At 43.3% G+C, this 12,765-nt stretch overlaps 9 protein-coding genes across 9 annotated transcripts; 4 read left to right on the top strand and 5 right to left on the bottom strand. All coding sequences in view use genetic code 12, as the record gives it.

Annotated features, from left to right (window-relative positions):
• On the bottom strand, nt 1-1,056 carry PGUG_02938 (NEDD8-activating protein; the record flags this gene model as incomplete). Its single annotated transcript, XM_001485159.1, has 1 exon — nt 1-1,056. The coding sequence occupies one exon, from the start codon at nt 1,054-1,056 to the stop codon at nt 1-3; it is 1,056 nt and encodes a 351-aa protein (XP_001485209.2).
• Nucleotides 1,057-1,332: 276 nt separating this feature from the next.
• RAD52 (recombinase) lies at nt 1,333-2,604 on the bottom strand (the record flags this gene model as incomplete). Its single annotated transcript, XM_001485158.1, has 1 exon — nt 1,333-2,604. The coding sequence occupies one exon, from the start codon at nt 2,602-2,604 to the stop codon at nt 1,333-1,335; it is 1,272 nt and encodes a 423-aa protein (XP_001485208.2).
• Nucleotides 2,605-2,953: 349 nt separating this feature from the next.
• On the bottom strand, nt 2,954-3,424 carry PGUG_02936 (uncharacterized protein; the record flags this gene model as incomplete). Its single annotated transcript, XM_001485157.1, has 1 exon — nt 2,954-3,424. The coding sequence occupies one exon, from the start codon at nt 3,422-3,424 to the stop codon at nt 2,954-2,956; it is 471 nt and encodes a 156-aa protein (XP_001485207.2).
• Nucleotides 3,425-3,632: 208 nt separating this feature from the next.
• PGUG_02935 (mRNA splicing protein) lies at nt 3,633-3,887 on the bottom strand (the record flags this gene model as incomplete). Its single annotated transcript, XM_001485156.1, has 1 exon — nt 3,633-3,887. The coding sequence occupies one exon, from the start codon at nt 3,885-3,887 to the stop codon at nt 3,633-3,635; it is 255 nt and encodes an 84-aa protein (XP_001485206.2).
• A 48-nt stretch (nt 3,888-3,935) lies between these two features.
• Nucleotides 3,936-5,741, top strand: PGUG_02934 (uncharacterized protein; the record flags this gene model as incomplete). The annotated part of the gene is made up of 1 exon (XM_001485155.1): nt 3,936-5,741. The coding sequence occupies one exon, from the start codon at nt 3,936-3,938 to the stop codon at nt 5,739-5,741; it is 1,806 nt and encodes a 601-aa protein (XP_001485205.2).
• An 86-nt stretch (nt 5,742-5,827) lies between these two features.
• On the top strand, nt 5,828-6,727 carry PGUG_02933 (mitochondrial 37S ribosomal protein PET123; the record flags this gene model as incomplete). Its single annotated transcript, XM_001485154.1, has 1 exon — nt 5,828-6,727. The coding sequence occupies one exon, from the start codon at nt 5,828-5,830 to the stop codon at nt 6,725-6,727; it is 900 nt and encodes a 299-aa protein (XP_001485204.2).
• Nucleotides 6,728-6,978: 251 nt separating this feature from the next.
• On the top strand, nt 6,979-8,856 carry PGUG_02932 (uncharacterized protein; the record flags this gene model as incomplete). The annotated part of the gene is made up of 1 exon (XM_001485153.1): nt 6,979-8,856. The coding sequence occupies one exon, from the start codon at nt 6,979-6,981 to the stop codon at nt 8,854-8,856; it is 1,878 nt and encodes a 625-aa protein (XP_001485203.2).
• Nucleotides 8,857-8,921: 65 nt separating this feature from the next.
• NHX1 (bifunctional K:H/Na:H antiporter) lies at nt 8,922-10,823 on the bottom strand (the record flags this gene model as incomplete). Its single annotated transcript, XM_001485152.1, has 1 exon — nt 8,922-10,823. One exon carries the CDS (start codon nt 10,821-10,823, stop codon nt 8,922-8,924), a length of 1,902 nt encoding a protein of 633 aa, XP_001485202.2.
• Nucleotides 10,824-11,490: 667 nt separating this feature from the next.
• SLY41 (Sly41p) lies at nt 11,491-12,744 on the top strand (the record flags this gene model as incomplete). The annotated part of the gene is made up of 1 exon (XM_001485151.1): nt 11,491-12,744. The coding sequence occupies one exon, from the start codon at nt 11,491-11,493 to the stop codon at nt 12,742-12,744; it is 1,254 nt and encodes a 417-aa protein (XP_001485201.2).
• Between the last annotated feature and the right edge of the window lie 21 nt (nt 12,745-12,765).

Below are 12,765 nucleotides of genomic sequence, written 5' to 3'. Positions count from 1 at the left end.
TTAGATGAATTTAACGACAATTTTTAGTGCGATAGGTAGACTTGGGTCGGTGACCACCAACTCTGTTCCCAGATGTACTAGCGTGTCTAAATTTTTGGATAGGTTAGATTTCGTGGCTTCGTAGAGTGACGGTGGACTGACCATAAATAACGGTTTTGATGCTGATGATATCGATGGGTTCTTCATTTGCACTTCTTGCATCTCCTTGAGATCTTCAATGAAGTCAGACAAAGACCACCATTTTTGGGCCCGTACCACTTTATACGAGTCACCACATACTGGGCAATTGGCCTTTTTGGAATGCCGGTAAGTGTATGTGAAAATGGAGTCGTCACCGGAATACATCATATAGTTGTCTAGAATGGGGTTTGAGTTGGTGATGAGTTTGAACGCTTCATTGCAGCACGAGGCAGCTATGATTGCGTTGGTTGATGCAATGGCAGGAATGATATTCTTGACCACTCCCAAAGTTAGCTGGCGAGTCACTCCAGAAATGTTGAACTGCTGTGCACGCAATTTGGCCGTATTGTACATCCAAAGCACATGTTCGGGGTCATCGCTATCAAACTTGATTCCAGGATGAGCTTTGGGCCATTGCATCACCGATGCCCATTCTATGCAATGTTCGGGGAGCCTCGGGGTGTTGGCTATAGTGCAAACAGGATAAGTAGTTTTCGGTGAAATCATGTCTAGAGTGCATTCATAGCACGAGGTGAACGAGGGGATAATTACCCTTGATTGTCCACGAAATCCCTCGGTTCCTCCGTCTATTAGTGGGATAATGGTGTTGTCTTCTTCGTAGGAAAACGACACCAAAGTAGCATTTATCCATCGACGAGCTTCCACACTATCGAGTCCACACACGACAGCGTCGAAACCTCGGTAGAAGTCTAGTGGCATATCTTGTATTTTACAGCAATGGGCAGTGATCTGCAACAGTTGGTCATCGATTCTTTCACTGACAAATTCACTTGCAACTTCAGCCTTAGGACGTCCCACATCGGAAGCACGGAACAAAAACTGTCGATTCAAGTTGGAAACGTCAATTGTGTCCATATCTATGATGTGTATTTGTTAAAACCAGTCAACGCGAGATTCTTCAAGATCTCACACCCCAACCCGCCGGCGCCGATAACCAAGATTTTGGCGGATTTGAGGGCACTCCATGATTCCAGCGGGTCGTATTGATCAGGAACCTCATTGTAGGGCCCCAATGAATCGATAAGACTGCGAATCGATGATTCGGACATGGGTCTGTTGTGCGGTTAGAAAGAAAAGTAGTTGAAGATCGCGGCTGCGCCGCAGCTAATTATAAATTTCGCAACTATTTACTCAGTTACTAAACGACGATGGAAATTCGGTGGGGACCTTGTTTTCTTGATCGCTGGACTCGCCACTGGATTTGAGTCTCTTCAGTATGCGCTGGGACGGAGGTCGACCAAGTTGTCGTTTTCCAATGGGAGGATCGGCGTACCCACTATTAGGCTCTACTGGTTGCATGGCCGCAGAGGTCGCTGCTGGAGATTTAGGTGCTGGTGGTGCTGGTGCCGCTGAGCCTGTGGTCCTCTTTATAGGCACAGACTTGTTAGGATCAACTGTTCGACGTATACTGGGGGAAACATATTTGGTGTCGTACAGGGTGACTTCGCTCTTTGATTGCCGTATATCGTCAACTTTTCTCGCACTCACGAATACAGATGGAGGTATATCCTGGGCCACTTGGGCTGCGGGTTCTGTGGGTTCTGTAGTGGTATGGTGTTCATTGATTTCTTGTGGTTTTTCGTTATCGTTTGCGCTGGTATCGGTGCTCTCTTTTACCTGATCTCGTGCCTCAAGCATCTGAAGTTCGTATTCGTCTATTCCATTATGGTCCACGTCATCAGAAAACATGAACGAATCGTCGAAATCGTCAACTTCATGCTTGAGCTCAGCCGTGGGCTCTGGTGCTGGTTCTGCCCTGTTAGTAGTCTGTGGAGCCACATTGGGACGCAGGTTGTTACGAGCTGCATCTTCCTTTTTTTTCTCTCGCTTTACAAGTTCAGGCTCGCGGTGAAATTGGCTGGGAGTGGGGTCTATTGGGGGAAGATGCATCTTTTGAATTTTCGGAAGAATGGTGCGGTCATATAAGCAATTACCGAGGACATTACCAAAGCAACGTAGACATCTCTTGATCGCGTCTGTAAATGCTTCCTTCTTGCACTTTTCAAATGCCATCGATTTACTCTTTGCATTATCAATGAAACCGTAACCAAAATCCTCGTGAAATGTGCCGTCTTTGAGTGTCAATCTTACCACCACAGAAATTCCAAGTGAGATCCTTCCGTTTGGGCTTGTATCGAGATAATCTACTTGGTATCCAACAAGCTCGGTGCACCAGCCGTTAAACCCAAATATCTCATTTGCGAGGTTAAGTGCTTTCCATCCTTCAATATACGACACCTTCTGGCCATTTCCACCAGGACGGAAACTTACGTATTCTGGTCCTAAGATTCTTTCTAGCTTTTCCAGAATTCGTTTTTGTTCTTCTGGTGTGTATGGAGTGGGTACGAACGGTAATCGGGAGTCAGAACGGCGTTCAGGCGCATAATTATGGCCCTGATTCATGGCAAATGTGGATGAAATTCTTTGATATGAGAGGTGACTTGAGTAAAGTGAATTTTAATGATTGGTTTCGAAACACCTTTTTGATCTGCTTCAAAGATACAACTTTCAACGATCCCGGATTTAATGGACCAAATAGTAAGACTCGTTGGTAATAAAGTACGCGTGCGATCTCATAGGATCTGGTGTTTGGGTGCAAACCCTAGTTCAAGCCTGGAGGGATTAACGAGCGAAGAGGAGGAGAACAGACTGATGATATTAAATTTAATGGACTAAGCATTTAAGTAGCTAAGGTTCAGGTTTCAGAAGAGAGATTGTTCGTCCTATTACGGTCCATGGAGGATAATGAAAGTCATCCAGCTCGAGAAGTTGCAGAAGAGACAGCTATAAAACAGAACAAAAATAGTGGTTCCGTTGCAAGTTTGGGCAAGTGTAGCGAATTCAGCGAGTTCAGCGGTTTGGTCCATCTGGAGGAAGGGACGACTTCCGACCATGAATCCTGTAGAAAGCGGCCATTAGACCCGGAAATCGAACCGGAGCCCTCGGTTAAGCGCAAGAGTGCCTCAGTCAAGGAGCGCCTGCATTGGAAGCGCAAAGAGCAGCTTACGAGATACAAGCGGCAGTTGCAACAGGAAGAACGCGAATTGAGGATCCAACAACGCCGTGACAGAAACTCTATTCTGCCACAAAAGACATCACCTCGACAAACTCCTTCGCCGAGTCCCGCATCGCTGCCACAAAAACGAGTGACTTTCAGTTCACCATGATAATAATGTACATTAGTATGGATTAAGGATGTATAGATCAAAGATATCAAAGTCATGAAGATATCGAGATATTCCAAGACATCGAACAGTCAACTGAATTGACATCGAACAATCAAATGAATCGACATGACAGTTTTCAAAACTATGGAGTAGTCTGTATCGAATAGTTTACCATCGAGTTCAACGTAGAGTAGTTCAACAATGAACGTTTTTATGAAAGTGGTTTAATCGAGTCATCGACCATCAACTTCTAATTGTCGAAGCTCACGTCTCTACGGACGATATCAACGTTATGTTATCTCCCTTGAGTAATATACGTCCCAAGGGCACTTCGGAGTCCTTTAGTATCTCGACAGCATCGTCGATTACAATGTTCATGAACTCATCGAAACCACGTATTCTGCCCTGTATTTTCAGCTGTGTTTGTTCATAGAGCCATATGGTGACAGGAACCTGCTGCTGGAGAAACTTGAATATCACATTGATGGGCGGGAGCATGGATTGTTTGTGTGTGGACATGGTGCTTGTTTGAGGTTAATCCTCTAAATATTCATCGCGACCCGCACGATGAGTATGACTGCATGTAACTTAGAGCGGCCTCGCGCTGTTTACGTGTGGATCATTTGCAACTTTATGGAACCATATTCTGATGAGTTGAAACCCCTTTTCGTCAGATGGCTCGAGGAGACAGCGATCGTCGCTACGAAGAAGGGAACGAAGGCTGCAATATTGTATAATAAGGCTTTAGACAAGGTGAAAAATTATCCGCTGGATATCACTACTCCCAAGCAATTACGTCTGATTCAATTTGTGGGGGATAAAACGGTGACACTTCTTACCAATAAACTCCGACTGTTTTGTAAAGAGAATGGGTACCTGGTGCCCGAACATTTTGCTCCTCATCCTAGTGACGATTCAGTGGAACTACAAAAGAGCGACGAAGGACCCTCTTCTCGCAAACGCGCCAAAAGAGCGTACATACCTCGACGAAGATCTGGTGGGTATGCCATCTTGATTGGGCTCTATATAGGGTGCAAGAACCGAAATCGGGCTGGGTTGCGGAAACAGGAGATAATTGATCTCGCCGCTCCGTACTGTGAAAAGTCGTTTTCATCAAACCCTGCTAATAATGAATTCTATTCTGCCTGGACTGCAATCAAGGTCCTTGAGTCAAACGACTTGGTGGTCTCTTCTGGAAGAGCTCCTCGCTTGTATAGTCTCACCGAAGAAGGAGAAGAATTGGCAAAGAAGTTAAAGCAGGCAGATAACCTCACTTCTTCTCCTACACAAAATGTGGCCGATTTCTCGTTTGATAACGATGTACGAGTATCGCCTGAAAACAGCCGCAATGCCCTGTCTCCCGCAGGAATAATCTGCCCTTCATCTCCAACTCGACTGCTTAAACCTTACCATGATACAGCCAACAAACAGCTTGATGGTGTTCGTTACGACATCTGGGAAAAAGAGGAGTTTGAAATCATCCTCATAATAGACAGCCGAGAAGTTCGCTCAAGGGAAGATCGTGGATTCTTTCAAAACCGCCTTAAGAGTCTCTCTGTCAACTGTGAGTCGCGAGCATTGTCTGTAGGCGATGCCGTGTGGGTTGCTCAGAATAAGCGAACGGGACGAGAAGTTGTTCTAAACCACATCTGCGAGCGGAAACGGTTGGACGATTTGGTCTTTCTGATTAGAGATGGGCGTTTTCAAGAACAAAAGAACCGGCTTAAACAGGCCGCCATGAAGCACTATTATTATCTTGTCGAGGAAGGAGGTATATCCGACCTCCCCAAGCACAATGATGGAGCTGATGCAGTCAAAACGGCCATAGCTACTACAATGACTAACTCCAATTTCTACTTGAAAAGATTCAAATCGGTAGATGAAACATTGTCCTTTTTCGTCACCACAACAGAAGCGATAAAGAATCATTTCGAGGCAAGCAATACAAAGCTTGTTGTTCTAAAACCTGACCAAATATCATCCCACCGCGAGTATGCTAATCTATTAACTATGTTCAGAACCGAGTTCGAGAACCGGCGTTCGCCCTACGAATGCGTCCATATCTTTTCAACTTTTCAGGAGATCATGTCTAAGAGCGGAATGCGATCAGTAAGAGAGCTTTTCTTGCTCATGCTAATGGCAATACGAGGAGTATCTTTGGAGAGAGCACTCACCATACAAACTCACTTTCAATGCCCGCGCAACCTCATTGAATATTACAAAAAGTCGAATGTTTCTCCTGAAGAAAAAAAGCTTTTGCTCTCCAACCTCTTCAAAAATGAAATTGGAAACAAAAAGGTCGGCAAGGTGGTCCTGGAACGTATCTACGAGGTTTGGGGAGACTGTGATTTGACGGAACTGGCAGTTACATAAGCGACAGTCAAGTGTTGCGTAAGCGACCAAGTTGAGGGTCGCACGAGTGAGTTGAATTTTTCAGTTCAAACTCGACTCTAAACATCATGGGTAAGCGAGCTTTGAAGTACGGTGGTAAATCCGGTATACTTCCGGAAGTGCGTCCGGTTTTCAGGCGGTACCCTATAATTCCCCAGCCACCCAGCGATACCACAAATCAAGGATACGCCGATGGTGTTCCTCTTCCATCAAAAAAAGGATTCAAATTCGAAAGGGAACCGATTCAAAGACCGGTTATTACGGTTGAGGAAAGGATCAAGCAGAACATCGATAGTCAAGCACCAAAAGAACCAATTGACGAGTCGAAATTATCCACAGATGAGCTTTGGAGGTTGAAGCGTAATGAAATACGTCGTGAGCATTTGCGTGAAGCATACTTGAAAGAAGCTGAGAGACTCAAAAGAATAGACGAGTTGAAGGCCAAGCGAGAAGAGAAACGTTTGCGTGAAGCAAAGCAACAAACTGTCCATGAAGAGTCTGAAGCAACTAGGCTCACATTGCCCACTATAGATTCATATTTGGAGGGCCCTATAATGCGACCAAGAACTGAAGAGGAAGAGGCATTGAAAGCCGAGCAACGTCTTTTGAACCGCAAAGGTCAGGAATTGTCACTCAAGGAAAAAAAGGCCACGGAACTTCTCGAGCTCTACCACGCAGCTGCCAATTTCATCACCACCGAAGAAGAATTGGAAAGAGCCATTGAGGATGCTTTCGACGTCAATGTCAGCAAGTTCGAGAGCCACCAGATGGTTGTGGAAAACAAACTTTCAGGGTATTCGCATGCATTCTCCAGCATCCAAGCTAATGAAGCTTTGATTACAGATGAAGTTTTGGGAGAGATTGATGGACAGCCAGGATTGCTGACTGTCAAGAGTACTCTTGATAGCGAAATCGAAAGATTGAAGAGACAAGCCAAGATGGTGATCAACCAAGGAGGTGAGCCTTGACCTGTAAATAGCCTAGCATGGTGAGATAAAATATTGTACACAACACATTCAAACACTAATTCGAAAACTTTTACCATGATCTTTTGCTCTTTTGCTCTTTATTGCTGTATGGTGGGCCTTCACATCCACACTAACTACTCTATTAGTGCTTGTCCATCTAAACTCAATACCTTCTATCTCATCGGTCGTGTGTGTCGCATCGAATTTAGCACTGCGAATATCAATAGTTTGTTCCCAGTTCTCCGGCCACAATGGCAGGAATTAGCTACTACGAGGCGTTTCAAAAGGTTACCAATAAGCGCCTTTCGTATGCAAATAACATTCATGGCCTTATATCACTTCTAATTACCTGGTACCTTAGTATTCCATACGAATCAATTCAAAGTTGTTCGATAGGATTTCTTTATAGGGTACCTGTGGTGGTTGTCGCGTGCACTTTGGTGAAGAAATTGAGGGAATCAAGCTCTACTATCAAATACTCTGTCCAGAAAACCTTTGCTGATCAGATTGTTTACTCTGTGGTTTCAAAGGAATTCATTACCGGCACATGCTTGTACCTGGCTTCTGCGCTCCTAGTTGGTGGAATGCACATATTCCAACTTCCCTTTGCTTATAACTACTATGTGCTCTCTAAGGAGTATCAGAAAAGGCCGTTGGTTAATGATAATTGGGTATTTTACTGGTTTTCTTTGGTATACACTTCAATTGTCTACCTGTTGCAGTTTTACATTTTTCAACGCAACATGCTCAAGTATAAAATTGGCGTGCTAAAAGTGAATCCGCAAGAGGTATTGTTCCGTAAAATACCACTTTTTATTGGAGTTTCCTTCATTTTGACAATTTTTATTGGGTTCACTGCTCCCATAGTTTATGTTCTCGTGCATCTGTTCGTCTACAAAACGATATACTTGCCAGCATTGATCTTGGGCTTGGATACCGGTACTCCTTCCTACTCAGTATCCTTTGATGTTTGGTCCAGTGTTGTGTATATTGCTTTTGGCTTGATACTTCTTTGGGAACTTGTCAATCATGTTTACCAAGTTTATGCCACGATAGGATGTCTTGACAGCTCAAAACCTATAAGCACATACTGTGTGGACCCAATAAGCTCTCTCGTGGTGGCACTTCAGGATGTTCGTCCCGAATCGCAATTTTGTCGACTCACAGCATTCCAAGAATTGGCTTATATTGCAACAACCACCGAGCCAGATGGAATCAAGTTGAGAGCATCTGTTTACGAAACACACAAAATCAACGGCTCTTCGTGGCAGCTAATCTACGAGGAGTGCTCCTTGTTGATCAGAGAGGCCGCTCTGAGAATCTCCTATAGGTCTCCGCTGGACTTGGAGCCTCCTGTTCAATTAGGCGATGGTATTGTCAATAATCCAACATCAAACATTGATATATTTGGCAACTCGACGACCACCCATGTTGCTGCCAGCCTGAACCCAGTTCCTGAAATGAAGCAAAATGACAATTCTGAATCTAAGACTACAAAAAGTACAACCACCAGCCCATACTCATATGCCCTTTCCATCATCCAGTTGCAGGTATTCACTCCATTATTGTCTCTTCTTTCTTTGCTCCAAATTAACAAGACAGTCAAGGACAAGGAGAAGACTTTGAGCAAATTAATCCTCTCCAAAATTGACATTGCCAAAAAACAATATTACCACTACAGACAAAAGTTCTTGTTAACTTCTTATGGCATACCTTTCCGCGTGAGTCTACACAGAGATGCTGAGAGCAGGGTAATAAACCCAGTCGACCTAGGAAATGCCGCAATAGCATTAGCAAACCTTCTCATTCATGCAATTGAGCAAGATAAAATCTACACCATCACCAACACTCAAGTAGCGGAAGTGATGAATTTGTTGGAGTTACCCATTAGTGCATGTTCAGAGTACTCTAGGTCCATACCTCGAAGCGTGTATGTTGCCCCAGGACAGGAAACTAACCGGCATTTGATTGCCAAACTACACGATGTGTTCTTGAGTGAATACTTTCAAATTTGCATCAAGTATAATCATAAACTCAACGACCTTATGTTGACATCGGGCTCCTTCAAGTTGGCCAAACTTGTTGTTGATGTTGCCATTGCTGAAAATCAGCAACTGAAAACTAAATAAGTTTTGGTGAACATTGTAGAATACGGTATGTATATTTAAATAATGTGACACATACTTTTCACTTGTCACGAACGCCCATTATCTTTATCCTTCTGTAATCCATTGTCTAACAATACAGGCTTCAAGATTTCTTCGTCTAATCGGGTAAACCATCTGGCATGCTCTTCAGCACTCAAGAATGCACCCAAGACTCCACCGTTATTTGCAGCGGCTTCAGAGACCATGGGAGCAGGATCAGGAATAATGTTGTCATCAGGATTTAGGGCCTCGTCGTCTTGTAAGAGATCAGCTGAAGAGCTATTGGTTGACTGTGGAGGATATTGAGGTTTGAATGAACCCATATTGACACCAGAATTGGTATCTCTAGCCTCGTCGACGTATCCATTGAAATTTGAAAAGTTTCCAAACCTTCGATTACCAAACGCACCTGATGCATGGTTTGTAGGAGGGGTGCTTATGGGTAACCTTGGTGCTTCGATATCGAATTCGTCGTCAGAATCATGTTCATCGACACAACCAACCTTGATGCCTAAAATCTCAAGCATGGAAGCAGTAGTGCCTCCAAAGAGAATCACTGTAAGCACAACAACTACTAGCACAGTAGCTAAAAGAGCCCATTTTGCCTCACCTTGAATACCCATAGCCAAGGCAACACCCACCGCACCTCGCAAGCCAGCCCAAAAGATCATCATTTGGTAAGAATGGCTTATTTCATCAGGAATTGACTGGTTGGTCAACAGCGGGGCGCTGAGAGAACGCGAGGTGAATTCCTTGAACCTTGCCCTATACATAAAGTTCAAGAACCGTGATAATGGGAACACTGCCAGCCATCTGGCAACACAGATCAGGATAAAGGTGACGATAATCAACAATGGTTTGAAAACCAATTCAACTTCGGTGAATAAGGACAATCCAAGGTAAATGAAGATGAAATTTTCCGAAAGTTGAGCCAATAACTGAAAGATGTATTTCGTTGCAATTTGTGTTCGTCTAGACATATTGTAGTAGGCATAGTGCTTCAAAGTTATGCCGCAAAACAATAATGAGACGATTCCAGACATGTGGGCACCATTGGAGAAAAAGTATGCCTCGTATGCGAAGAGAAGCACCAAACTGGTTTCGATTTGTGGGTACCTTCGAATATGAGAATGTTTTAATATCAACGCCACGAAAATGCCAATTAGTATTCCGATGATGGTGGAGATGGTAAATGTCATCAAGAATAAACCAATACCTTCGAAAAAACTAGAAAATTTCAATTGGTGGCCATGAAACTTTTGACAGGTTTCGAACATGACGATGGAAATGGCATCATTCAAGAGTGATTCTCCAAAGATAATGGTATACAACTTAGGGTCGACTTTATAAGCGTTGAAAATAGACAAAATAGTGACTGGATCAGTGGCCGATAAAGTTGCACCCACCGCCAAAGCGTCAACAAATTCCAATTTAACACCATCCAACCCTAAAGCCGTCCATATAAAGAGGATTAGCCCCAATACCAACGACGAAATAAACGTTCCAGGTATAGCAAACGTCAAGATCGAACCCAAGTTTCGAAAGAAATTGGCCTGGTGTAATTCATATCCTGAATTTAAGATGATTGGGGGTAATAAAATGTTGAAAAAATACGAAGATTTAAACTTGACAGCATCCTGAATGTAGTGTCCGGGACTTATACGGATCATTAATCCTACTATCATTCCATAAAAGATCGATAGTACTGTTTCATGGACCGCCTTGATACGGCGCTGTTGTAAGAAATACGATGACCACAATGCTGAACTCAAGAGAAATAGCAAGATGAACAATGCCCACGAGGAGAATATCTCGTCAGCAACTGGATCTGAGTCGTCCAAGTGGTCATCAGGAGTGGTTAAATCTGGGGATCCATCTTCGTCGTCGGGGTCGGTACTTACGGCACGCTTAATGATTTCTTTGGCTGCCAAAAATAGGATTTGGGACATTGTGGGATGTTGATGCTGACACGCACTTGAATGAAAGTACTAGTTTAAGCCAACAAATAGAATTTGGTGAAACAATGGCGATCTAAAGACGGCTAAAACGTTAACTCGAATCGACTTTTATAAAGGAAATGGGATTCCACAGTCACCAGGAAGTATAGTTGTAGTTCCCAGCAGCGTTATGTGTATAATTGCAGGTATCGACAACGGAATTGATGGTTGTGGTACAATATGTGTTGTGTCGTGTATTCTTCTCCCGACGATAAACGATACTTGGTGAAGTAAGATGTTGGTTGTGATTATGTAATCGGGAACAACCCGTAATTGTAACTATAATAAGAGTTGCAGCTTTCAAAGAATTGTTATGTGTAAATTGCAGTGTATAGGTAGGTCTTCCTTTTTCTGCTTGCTTTTGGTCCGTTCGACCTTCGCGTTTAACCTCTGTTTCCTTTGGCTGCGCGCGGCCAAGTTCACCGTGTTTTACCTTTGTTATCTGCACACCCAGAAACCACATGTGGCTCGAAAGTTAAAATATTTTTTAGGAGGTGTTGCGATATCTGTTTGATTTACGTTGGTGGTGTTTTCTTCTGGACCTTTCACTCGCTTAATCCGGTTCCAGTATTGTTTGCACTAACAATTTTGTATGTCATAATATTTTGCAGCATTCACCATGTATAGTGCATCGATTAATCCCAACTATTCGTCTACAAATTTATTGCAAATCAACGGAGATAAAAAGGAAGATTTTAAGAGACCACAGTTTCAGCAGCAGTTTTCTTTTCCCAGCACCTTCACTTTAACACCTCCATTATCGAAAGTATCGTCTCCTGTCCATGAACAATCTTCTCCATTTTCCACGAAGAATGCTTCGTGGTTCCAACAGATAAGATCTCGATTCGCCTGGAGTGAGTTTGACCCTCGCGTGGTCGGCTTATGTTTTCTTTGGTACATTGTTTCCATTTTCTCAAGCAATTCCACCAAAATGATTCTCCTGCAATTTAGTCATCCTGTCACCTTGACTGAGTGTCAGTTTTTATTGAATATTGTACTATCTGTGGCTCTTCTCAAACTTGTGATGGTTTTCGATGCGGCAAAGGCTTTCCCGCCCGGTTGCATACCTCCATTAAATGCAAGCATCTTCAAGATTTTGTCACCAACACCATTAATTCTTTCCACCACTGTCCCCATGGGTGTGTTCCAGTTTACGGGCCAATTGACGTCCCATAAGGCTACTTCTTTGGTCCCTGTCTCGTTGGTTCACACAATAAAAGCATTGTCACCTATTGTGACAGTTGCAATTTTCCGTCTATTTTTCGGTATCAGATACAAAACCATCAGTTACATTTCACTTTTTCCTCTAGTGGCAGGTGTTATTCTCGCATGTTATCGTCCAAAGCATTCCGAAAACCAATCACACTATGGATCAGGGCTCTTTTACGCCCTGGTATCAATGTTAATTTTTGTCTCACAAAACATCTTTGCCAAAGCGAGATTAACTTATAACAGTGATGCATTGCCCTTGAATAAGACGAAAAAGGACAAGGTCGACAAGTTGACGATCTTGCTTTACTGTTCGCTTGTTGGATTTGTGTTGACTCTTCCAATCTACGCATACCTGGAATTTAGAAATCCTCGTATATCCATCTTTGACATTACCACCAAAGTGGCTATTTTAATTGTTTTAAATGGAGTATCTCACTTTGCTCAAACCTTCACCGCATTTCAGATTCTTGGACTCATGTCACCTGTCAATTACACCATTGCCAGTTTAATGAAGCGGATATTTATTATAGTGATTGCCTACTTGTGGGAAAGTAAGTCTATTTCACCTCGACAAATTGTCGGGTTGTGTCTTACCATTGTTGGACTCTACTGCTACGAGATTTGGGGCGGTGAAAAACGACCTCACAGTAAAAGTAGTTAGCAAAATGAATGAATAAAATAC

This window comes from Meyerozyma guilliermondii, genomic scaffold, assembly GCF_000149425.1.
Source record: "Meyerozyma guilliermondii ATCC 6260 scaffold_3 genomic scaffold, whole genome shotgun sequence".
NCBI classification, from domain to species: domain Eukaryota; kingdom Fungi; phylum Ascomycota; class Pichiomycetes; order Serinales; family Debaryomycetaceae; genus Meyerozyma; species Meyerozyma guilliermondii.
The sequence above is the reverse complement of the archived record's forward strand: the minus strand, read 5'-3'. Positions and strand labels throughout refer to the sequence as shown.